This window comes from Antrostomus carolinensis, unplaced genomic scaffold (genome assembly GCF_000700745.2).
Source record: "Antrostomus carolinensis isolate BGI_N321 unplaced genomic scaffold, ASM70074v2 scaffold38943, whole genome shotgun sequence".
Taxonomy (NCBI): domain Eukaryota; kingdom Metazoa; phylum Chordata; class Aves; order Caprimulgiformes; family Caprimulgidae; genus Antrostomus; species Antrostomus carolinensis.
In genome coordinates, this window is record NW_010307940.1 from 1,993 (window position 1) to 13,397 (window position 11,405).

General features: G+C 39.0%; 1 protein-coding gene across 1 annotated transcript in view; it reads right to left on the reverse strand.

The window, feature by feature from the left end:
* Positions 1 to 9,588, reverse strand: part of LOC104523141 (protein sel-1 homolog 3-like) — a gene marked incomplete at its 3' end in the record, with an annotated part of 11,033 nt that extends 1,445 nt beyond the window's left edge. Inside the window, exons 1-5 of the mRNA XM_010165624.1 lie at positions 9,027 to 9,588; positions 7,330 to 7,456; positions 4,760 to 4,881; positions 3,254 to 3,369; positions 474 to 529 (exon numbers count right to left, since the gene is read on the reverse strand). Coding sequence (XP_010163926.1) covers positions 474 to 529; positions 3,254 to 3,369; positions 4,760 to 4,881; positions 7,330 to 7,456; positions 9,027 to 9,588 — 983 coding nt within the window. The remainder of the gene's footprint in view (positions 1 to 473; positions 530 to 3,253; positions 3,370 to 4,759; positions 4,882 to 7,329; positions 7,457 to 9,026) is intronic.
* Between the last annotated feature and the right edge of the window lie 1,817 nt (positions 9,589 to 11,405).

The window sequence follows — 11,405 nt, forward strand, 5'->3', positions numbered from 1 at the left end:
AAAGATTAATTTTAAAAAATTACTCAGTTGTTTAGAATAAAGGAAAGAGCAAGGACATTTTTGGTAGAAATTTTCTTTCTATCTAAGCAAAGCAGATAACAATTTAATTGGTGAAATTCTAGCTCTCAAAACAGCAAAACTTCCCTTGACTACATTAAGGCCAAGACTTCATTTGAAGACTAATCCGAAAGCCACTGACCTTCTGATCAGTTTTTAGTGAGGGTTATCAGACTCTAGTACTAGATCATGCAGCATGTTAATTCAACTAGCTCATGGCATTAACAAAATTATTCAGCTCATGCTTAATGTAAGCACAATAATGCAAACTGGTTTTGAAAGCAGAGTGGAAAAAGACCACAGACATTTTGAAAACAATTTGGAATCTCAGTTGCAAACTTGTGCTCTCCTCCCATTTTCCATATCTGAACACATATACACATATTTTACTCAACCAAGGGGAAAATGCTACTTACTTAAAAGACTGATGATGATGTCTTTTCAAATTCTTCCCAACACTGCTTACTTCTATCTAAAAGAACACAAAATATTAATTATAATAAACAAAATATTACAAGGTACATTTATTAAACCATTTCAACTCATAGTTTAGAAGATTACAGCTGCAGCTTGTTGCATCTCCTCTGCACTAAAGAGAACAGTGTCACATATCTAAGGTATGTCAGAAGAATGTAATGGAAAACACTGCCACTGGTCTGTCCTGGCCAACTGTGAATGATGAAAAATAACAAAAATAGCACAGACGTTGCCTACTTCAGCTACTTCATTCCTGTGTTCAGTTACAAGCCAACTCTACTTTGCTGAATGCTGTTTTGCTTTCACATAGCAGAGATGCTAAATGAAGAGAATATTGATCTCCTCAAGAAACTTAGGAGCTTACACAGGAAGAACGGCCATAAAGCTAATGTAATAGGCCATGATTTAAAAAAAATCTGTGTTCAACTCCTCTTCCTACAGGAGATGCACTTTCAGTAGACTTTCAGTGTTAGAATGGTTAAAGGAATCCAGACGCCCGAGAAGGAAGACCAGGTGAGATTTTCATACATGTTGGTATTGTAAAAGTTGCCTAAGGACTCACAAAACAACTCTGCAAAATTTGCCTAGGTATTCTTAGGGATTAATCTGCATCTTCACATGCTCTTAAAATCTGTCTCTTAATTTCTCGATACGTCAATTTCTCCACTTTCTGTAATTTATATATTTTGACTCAGATCATGCTGGACTAAATGTATCTAAATCAGTTGAAGTGAAATAACCCTAGAATCACAGTGTCATTTAGGTTGGAAAAGACCTTTAAGATCATTGAGTTCAACTGTAAACCTAACACTGCCAAGTCCATCACTAAACCACGTCCCTAAGTGCCACATCGACAAGTCTTTTAAATACCTGCAGGGATGGTGACTCAACCACTTCCCTGGGCAGCCTGTTCCAATGCTTGATAACCCTTTCGGTGAAGAAATTTTTCCTAATATCTAATCTAAACCTCCCCCAGAACAATTTAAGGCCATTTCCTCTCATCCAATCACTTAATGCCTGGGAGAAGAGACTGACACCCACCGCACTACAACCTCCTTCCAGGTAGATGTAGACAGTGACAAGGTCTCCCCTCAGCCTCCTTTTCTCTAAACTAAACAACCCCAGTTCCCTCAGCTGCTCCTCCTAAGACTTGTGCTCTAGATCCTTCACCAGCTTTGTTGCCCTCCTTTCAACACTAAGTCCCTAAATAAGGAGATTCTTCTGTACCTTTTGAGGATTTTAGTATTTAAAAATGTACTACAGGAAGACATGTCAATAAAATGGAACTGAACTACAGCTTTATCTGTTCCAGAGAATGGCTCCAAGTACTGAAATATTTTAAAGTTTGGTCGTACTTCCTCTTTTTTTCACAAGAGTGCTCATTAAACTCTTCATGGTTCCCTTATTTTGTCCAGAACTAGAAATTTATTGACCACAGGTTTTATCTCACACATGAATAAATTCATTCTACTCTCTGATGGAAAAATATTTTTTCTTAATCTAATTGTACAACCAATCCTCAACTTTCCAACAAGTCAAGACTAATATACCCTGTATCAATATTGACAGTAACTTTCGCATTTGCACCTGGAGCTGAGCTTCAAAATCCATAAGCTCTTCCCCTTCCCGTCAACTTATAAATTATGACTACAACTTAAGCAAGCAGAAAAAGACAGTTCCGATTCTATAAAACATTTTTTACTTTTCCTTTTAACAATGTATTTAAAAGTATATTATATTAAAATTAAACACATGTTTCTACCTCATTTCCTTGCAAGACAATCAATCTGCTCACCACTTACATACTTAAAAAAGGTGGAGTGCAAGAAGAACAGCGGTAGTTTAGCCTGTACATTGCTCTCTCAGTACAGCATTGTTTCAGCTTATCAGTCATTTACCTCATACTTTATATTTGCTTAGTTGTTCTTGCCATTAATTAGTAATTATTTTTACAATTCAGAATGTAATCTATTCAATCATTTTCAAGGAGAAAGAAGTTGAGAAACAGTAGACTAAGGTTTTTTAATATTTTCATACCCTAATATCCTAATACCTGGAGATTCAGACAAGAACTTGGGTAGGGAGCCTGCATTTTCAGAGCTGCTTTTGGAAGGTTTTGTGAAAAAACAATTGTGATTTGTTAAAATGTAAATTATGTATTTTATCTACTACAGATGGATACCACTTTTTTTTTTGTCTTTTAATGGTAGTCAGTTCTATGCTACTTTGTCAAATTAGCAAAATTTGGAAACTGCTCATGCCTCCTGTTGGCTAACACATCTAGGCAAGAGACATGCTACTGTACAGAAGCCTAGACACTTACATTTTCATATCATAACAGTAAAAAACACCTAAGTCTCCAACTGCAAAGTCCCTCTGAGCTATTCACACCGTGTAACTTAAAGTATCTACATAACATATCTAAGCCAGGAGTCCTGGTTGCCTGTATAGTTAATAAAGTCTCTGGAGAGAAACAGTGTGCCAAGATAGCTACTGAATACACAGTAATTCCGGGCTCTTCAGCATCTAAGTTGATTTTCCAAAGTTGGATGGTCTGAACATCCCTGGGCAATGTCTAGTTTTAGATTTTTCATTCTTTTGCTATGTGAGTATGTACAAATTACAGTATTTTTCTCAGCCTCAGCTGAGGGGTTTGTCAGAGGTGTAATCAAATCAGACCAATCTCGGCCTTGATCCTGTAATTCAGTAGCACACATACCTGTCCACCCTTAAAGGAGAGATCCAATCGAAACCACTGCTTCAGAGGAAGGCTGAAGCTAGTTTTCACTGCAAGGTCATCTCCTCTCATGAGATGCATCTGAACATGCACATAACCTGACAGAGCAACAAAGGAAGAAAAAGGAAATTAACACCACAGAATTATCAATACTAAGAATGGGCTTGCTAATGCATTATTCACAGCGATTCTGTCTTCTTCATCCTATTCCTCACCAACAGAGATCTGAGCACTCGCCAATCAGCTCTCAGAGAATCCCAGGGACACATGCTCCACATTTCAGTTACACATCCCAGATGTTAATGCCCAGGCTCCTACATGAAACCACAGACTCAAAACCAACTGTCTGAGGGATAAACACACTAAATGTAAGGCAAACAGGGAGGGTGCCACAGCTGATCTCCAACACCAGAAAGCAGACATGACTTGGAGCAAACAGCAGAGGTGAACAGCTGACAGTGGTACCCAACACTCAACTGCTACCATGTGAGAGAACAATGATTAAGTGCAAGATGACTCTACCCTCCACTACTTGGACCTGCAGAAGCTAGACTCATGGTCTAAGCTCTTAAGACCAGAACAGACTATCATGTTAATCTAGTCTAACACTGAGAACAAAACTAGCCCTAAAATCTCTCCAAGCAAATCTCATATTAAGCTGGTAACTTCCAGTTGAGCTGCCATTTTTGTTTGTTTTTCAAAGAAAAGCATCCAGTTTATAATGGATAGATTACTTATCTAGATTGGTGACAAGACAGAGAAAATGGAAATAGCAAAAATAGAAGAGAGGAAAAGATTACTTATGAAACTTGCAAAAAAGGGAAAAAAAATGTAACGTCTTATGAGAAAGCCAGGTGTGCACTTTTTAAACTCTGCACACCTATCTCCTCTGGGAGCCTGCGAGCCAGCCCCCAGCTGCTTAATATCATTCTCTATCAGAGGCTGAAGAGCTGTCTTCTGGCAGGAATGTTCCTCCATTGCAAGTATTGCTACACTAAGACAGTGCTACCTCTTAACTTTTTTTTTGGATCAGGGAAACAGACTGTGCTTCTTGAACATTGCAATATAGGCCAGATCTTGAATCGTTTTGACTTTTTCTGAGGTTATTTCCAATTTAAAAAAAAATTCATGTAGTATCTATATAAGAATTGAGAACAATATTAAAATAATAATTCAATAACAATAACAAAGGTTGTTCATTGAGATAAGACTGTTTAATCTCAGTGCATGTTCCTGACCTGTAAGATTCAGTCTATCCCCCTGACAAAGCAGACATTTTCTAAAGTTAGCCATGCAACTGTTTCTCATTTTACCCTATTAATTTAGTAGCTACTTTCCTACTGAGACACTACAGTCAAAAAGAAGCATTTTGCAAGGGATCAGTTTCACAAAATAGGAGTGATAAAATATTTATAAATGTTATTCTAGGCACAGATCTATAAAGCCTATATTAGACTCCTTCTGAAGGCTGTTAATAATATCCCTTACCTTCCTCATTTAGAAATACAGCAGGAGTACTATACATTTCTTTTGGATCAATAAAATAGAGGATACCACACAGATCCTTTTCACAGTGACGGAGTAAATATAGCCAGATGGAAACAGTGAACCTGCATGAGCAAAAATAAACAAAAAATCCACTCCTGATGAGAAATCTCCTTATATAATTTGAAAAGTGTGCATTTCACTTCAATTTAGCAAGCCTGTTTCACACATGTAATCTTCAGAACAGAACCACATCCTCTGCAGTGAAAATCTTCAGAGCAACAGTACACAAAGAGTCTTGGATCTGTGATCCCCTTTTAACAGTGCACTTTTGTGGTAACAACATGAGAGGAGAGTAAGAGAGTGTTATCTGAACCAATTCCAGAATGCTGGGTCAAAGCTACTGCCAGATCCCACATCAACAGGCGACTAAAAACACAACTGAGACAACTTGGAGCCAACCTCCTGCATGCAGGCTACAGTATAAAATCCCCAAATGCATGGTCTTGTAATCTTGGTTGTGGAAGCCAGTAAAAACTAAGCTGTGTCTTCTATACTAAATGCCAACTGTGAAAATGTGCTTGGGAGAAGCAGTTAAAAATGAAGCCAGCCTCTGGGTAGTACAGATAGGTATGAATAGGTGTCACAGAGCTATCACAGGATAAATAAAGGTGGAGCCTGTGCAAACTATGGAGCAGCACAAAATAAAAAATTGAAGACTTGACAATGCAGTCTACTTGGAAATTTCTGCACAAAGCTCGCTGAGGCACTAAAGCAGAATTCATACCACGGCATCTAACTTTAAGGAGATCCCCTGTGCCAGACTAAATCTGCTTCAGTGCTCTTAACAGCAACTTGACCACTTATTTCCATAGCGTTTCCACAGCAGTTAAGCCAATGCTGAACACCTCTGAAAACTGTATCTCCAGTGTACAACACAGCAAAGCATTACAACTACTATCCTCTCTGATAACGAAGTTCTCTTTTCTTAGTGACTTTTAGGAGATATTCTGACTCATTTCACATCCCCCACTGCTGCAGAATGCCATACAGCATGCATAGTCCCTTACAGTCCCAGCCCATTCTTGCTGCAGGCTGCTCACTGGTAGCCTCCTCAAATGACAGTTGTCTATCTCCAGTCGTCTTTCGTTACAAATTCCTGACTGAAGTCAAACAAGTAACTTCAGTTAGATCCATCTGTGTCTGATGGCCTTTTGGTGCAGTGGGGAACCACCACTCAGATACAGAAAGCTGAGGGAAAACTCTCCTCCTTTTCTTAACAGAGCTACCCCAGGCTGCCGTGCAACCACAACACACAGGCAACACTTTATGTCAACACTAGAGACACCACCCGAGGGCAAGAGAGGGTGGAACTGTGTGGAGCAGGTAAAGAGCTGCTCCACATAAATAAATAAATGCCACATATCCTCAAGCAGAGCTCAAGCACCTCAGTGCCAGAAGCAGAATGCATCTGTGCCAGTGAGCAAAGGGCAGCAGGCTATGCAAAACAGGCTGTCACCCATTCTGAACAGGCCAGGAGCTAAAAATTGCTCTGTACTTACGACTTCAAAGCTACAGTTCAGAGACTAGTAATTTGTACGTAACTTGCGCTATCTGGCAAGTCTCCTTTGGCACTCTACTTGTGGCCACAGGCCTAACACAAACCAGCAGGCAAGTTCCAGTTCCTGCGATCATTTCCTATTTCTGTAATAATGTTGCTGGGGTAACAGTATCTGTTGGAAGGGAGATATATTTATGTATCTCTCTATATACTTTTTCCTCTAAAGTTGCTGGTGGAAAGGAGATATATTTCTATATCTCTATATACACTTTTTCCTCTAAAGTTGCAAAATATGACTGAAGAATTATGACAGTTTTGGGAAGGGGGAGATGAGTAGAGAAAGATTGTAGAATCATAGAATAACTTAGGTGATCTTCCCAGGGTGATATTTCTGTAACTGAATAGTGTGCAGAGGCTAAGAGCTTTTACTCCCGTCCAACTAGAAGAGTTTACACAGGGATGATGGAAGGAAATAGTGTAAGCTCAAACTGGAAGACTTACCTAGACAGGGCACTCTACCACTAAGGGCTTGTCAGCTGCAAAATAAACTTGAGTGTGAATTTATAGGGAAAAAGCTGCTCCACACTGCTTGTCCTTGCAAGAAACCCTATTCTGTACTTGGTCTGCAAATTATGTTTGAAATGCAGATCTCTTTGTAATGGAGAAAACCCCAGGATAGTTAGTCATGAGACAGCAGTCTGATCATGACAGCACCTAACAGCTAACTTACCCTCCAAACTGTACCTAACCAGCTCAGTCACACCTGCTATTGGTATCTTTTACACAGCACTGCACTAACATGTACTCTAAGTATCCTTCTCAGGTTCAGCTTAATCCTCTCCAAAACTGAAATCAGAGAACAGAAGGAACTGCTAACTAGTTTCCTTTTGAGCCTTTTCTCAACTTCGTAGGCAGTATTCCTTTAATTTGTGATACAACCTAAGAGTTTAAGTACATTCTACAGCCTTCAATAATCAGTTACAGCCCGCTTCAATTATTTGCCTATACTTACATGGGATAATCAATCTGATGTCGTCTGACTGTTTCAAGTTCTCTGTTTTCAAATTGTTCAAATTTCTTCACAACTCCTGTTTTCTCCCCACTGGAGGCGTATATAAAGTTGAGAATCTGGACACCATCTGCAAAATACAATTGTTCTTAATCTGCCACACAAAAAGCATTGATAACTAATTAACTAGCTGACACTCGTACAGTCAAACATTTGAATCACACAACAGATCAAAAATCAACACAAACCTTCAGCAAGTCCTTAAACACAAATTCACTCGCTGTTATTAAAGACATTAGTCTTGGACTGAATAACCCATAGAAAGTGAAATGGAGTCCATTTCCAGTGGGTATTAGAAGCAGGGAAAGAACAGAATCATTTAAATTTAAGACACTTAAAAGACATAAATAAACATAACATAAATAACATTTATGTTATTCACTTAAATCTCATCCTATCTTTGGTTATGCATATATGACATTACTCCACAGCTCTTGCACTTGCTTTCCATTTTCAGTTCTCCAGTTTATATTGTATGTATGGATAGGTACCAATTCGGTTCTTAACTGATAAACATAATCCTGTAATAAATCTGATAAAGCTGCCCCTGCTAAGAAACAGGAAAAAGATCTTCAAGACAATGATACACTGTCAGCTTTCCTAGAAAAATCTCGAAAGAAAAAATAAACCAACCAAAACAACTAAACCCCGAGCAATTTTTACAAGCTTCTTTTAAAAACCAAATATGAATAAAATGTTATTTCCTCCTATTTCTTGTTATACTGTTTTCATCTAGAATATAATTAGATAATACATAAGATGTTTCACACTGTTGTCAGAGATTACATGCTCTGTCTTCAACAAGTATTTTAGAAAGCCCCTGAAGGCAGCAGTATCATTGCTTCCCTGTTCATCTTCAGAGCATTTACATGCCAACGTAGTGAAAATAAATGACACAAATACTGTTATGGGATTTTCTAGGACAGAACCCTTTAGAAGCAAATAACCTTTTTCCTTTTATGTTCTGCTTTGAACATATACTGAAGACAAAAAGAATTGTCAGCAGGTTTAAAACCAGAGGTAGACAGAAAAAAAAAATCAGAACTCTTGAGAAAATCTGGAAAGCAGAGTTTGGAGTTTCAGTAATTTATACAGCTGGCAAGACAATTTTTATTTAAAACTATTACTTTTTAAAACAGAAGTACTGGGCAAAAGAAATAAGTACTATAAAGTTTATTGCACAATGAAGACTTAAACATGTTTCTGAGTGTGTGGCCACGATCTAAAGCAGAAGTAGACTTACCTGTGTGAGAATCACATATGTAAGAACTTCAGGACTGACCCTGAAATAACTCAGTGAGGGACTGAACAACTCTGAAGACAAAGAAACTATGTCCACTGACATCAGTGGGTTTTAAATACAGTTGTTTGAATACACTTAGAAAATGGAAGGCCATGCTGCTACAAATCTCCAGGATGGCTGTGATGAAACAAGCCAGCTCTGAAGGACATGACGGTTTCAGTCATTTGCAACTCCAGCCCCACAGTTATGAATCTTACTTATTCAACAGTGTTTGCCAAGTAAATCATTCTACATAACACTTGCTGTTTACTACAGCCATGCACTTTTTAACAGCTTACCAAAGATGTTATTTGGGTCCCATTAGCTTCCTTGGGGAAAAAAGTGACGTTACACTTACCACTTTCATGAGGGCACTGAGGTATCCTGTTTGCCTGAAGCATCCGCAAATAGTCAGCACCCCACTGAAGACAAACTTTATGGTCCTTATATGGGCGTTCAAAAGGTGGAACTGCTTCTAAAAAGGTGTAATTCTTGGCAACTGCATCCTGGTAGTCTTCATTCTGCTCAACATCATAGGAGCTACCTGACTTGTGACTAATCCATGCATATAATATCACACTGTGCACTATTACTGAGTTTCTGATGATATAATCATCTCTGTAAACCATGATGCTTGGAAATTTCAAATGTACTTGTCGAGTTCTGCTAACATAAAGGTTTTTCTCATCCTTCCATCTCCTTCTATACACTGGTACACCAGTCCTGAACTCGGAGGAAGCTACTGCTTCCAAGCTGACGATACAAGGCTTAGAACATAAGTACTGAACTGAAACCTCAGAATTGTTAAGAACTTTCTTTTCTAAAATGTTTAAATGAATGAAGTCCACATAATCCATGTTTTGTTCAAACTGTGGAGTAACTGCCGTTGTCCGTAATGTCTCCTTTCCAAAGGACAGCATAAAATTCTGCAAAAAAACCCCAACCCCAAAACAGAAAACATGTTAACCAGAGAACCTAAGTTTACATGACTATTAACGTACTCACAGCAAGAACAGAACACTGCACAAGAAGGTTTATGTAAAATACTCCAACTCCAAAATACCAGGGTGCTTTCACACAGCAAGTAGATGTGGATTACTGGAGAGCTACCTTCAAGGTTTTAATGGTAACAACTCCCCTACAACAAGTTCTCAAAGTTACACATACTTCTACAAACATTTACAGGGTGTATCCTTCGGCCTCTCTGCAAGTGGAATCCGGTCCAAGATACTAAATTACATGTCATACTATTTACACATGTGTCCAGAATCAGGCCTAAAAAGTGTACACTGAAATGTACCAGCATTTAGTCATCGCCTTGTTCACTTGTGCTGTCACAGCCTGATGCTTCTGTATCTTTTTAAGAAGTTAGCCAAGTTTGTTACATCTCGCGCAGGTACCTGAAGAGCAGAATAACAACTAAGGCACCTCACAATGGTTTCCTGAGAATGAATTCGTTTTCATAAAATGTTTAGGAGCTTATTACAGAAACATTCCTGTACTGAAGACAGACTTACAAACCCGAGCAGCAAGACCAGCAGGCAGCATTCGCTCAGTTTTTGCTCTCTACAGCTATGTACTTTATAATATATTTTGAGAGTGAGGGCTTGGACATACACCAGGATTATCCTCCACGCTGAAGTTCTTGTCTCTAAGGCTTCAAACAGCTTCTTTTCTTTCTGCTCTGCAGTCAGTGTCCGGCTTGATGCACTGCCAAGGATACTGAGGATTTCTCAGCTCGGAGAGCCAGCCACCAGCACAGCACTTCTGCCAGGTCCCCTGATCCATCTAAAACATTCGGAATTGTCACTTGGGATCACCAGGGAAGCTGGGCATTAAGACTGCTCAAAATGAGATGTCTTGGGTGACTTTTAACTTTGCTAAGCTTAAGCAAATGGAACTGAAATTTATCTTGGATATCTACCTTGGATTGATGGCTTTTTCACTGTGATTCTCAAAATATTTAAAAGCTTCAGCCAAGTTGTTAGTACATTTCTAATTTGGAACTATGTGTCACGCACCTGGAGGACAAGACCTTGCCCACGATCCAATATGGGGATCAGTAAAAGTCCCCAATGATAAACTATTTTTCTTATTATTTCTTAAGAATATGTTGACACTCCTTGAGAGCTACACTGAAAAAACATCAAGCCAGCAAAACCTGTGAGGGTGTAAATATTAGGAAAAGTCAGAATTAACTTTATGTATACTAATTCCTTCTTCCTTTAGATGAGGTTATAGGATTTAACTATGTGATCAAATGCTATTTTCCCCCACTGCCTTAAAGGCACAAAAAAGCTCTACAGTTTCAAGTGGAACACAACTGTGCAGAGAAGAGACTGTTTACCCTAAGACCTTGCCTTTATTTAAGGCAGAAGCTGGAAGACATAACTGAAGGAGTGAACTTTTGGATGAGAAAACTGGATACCATTGCCAGCAGCGGGGTAACTCTAGATGACTAGATTTATTTAGGGTCTGGGACTGGCATGGTTCAATAACAGAGATGCAGCAGTTGGCCATCTGCCTTGCAGTGAACGGCAGAAATTCTGTGGTGTGGAGCCCGAGGTAGTAAGCTCTGCAACCCAAAGACAGTTGCTTGCAGAACAAACTACATGACGTTCCTAGAGCACTTAAGCAAGATGTATTGTGACTGCTGATGCATAAGGTTAGCTTCAGCCGTGCTGGTCTTACTCCTGCCTTTCCCTTAGTGTCTGTTCTGCTAAATGGCTCCCACAGA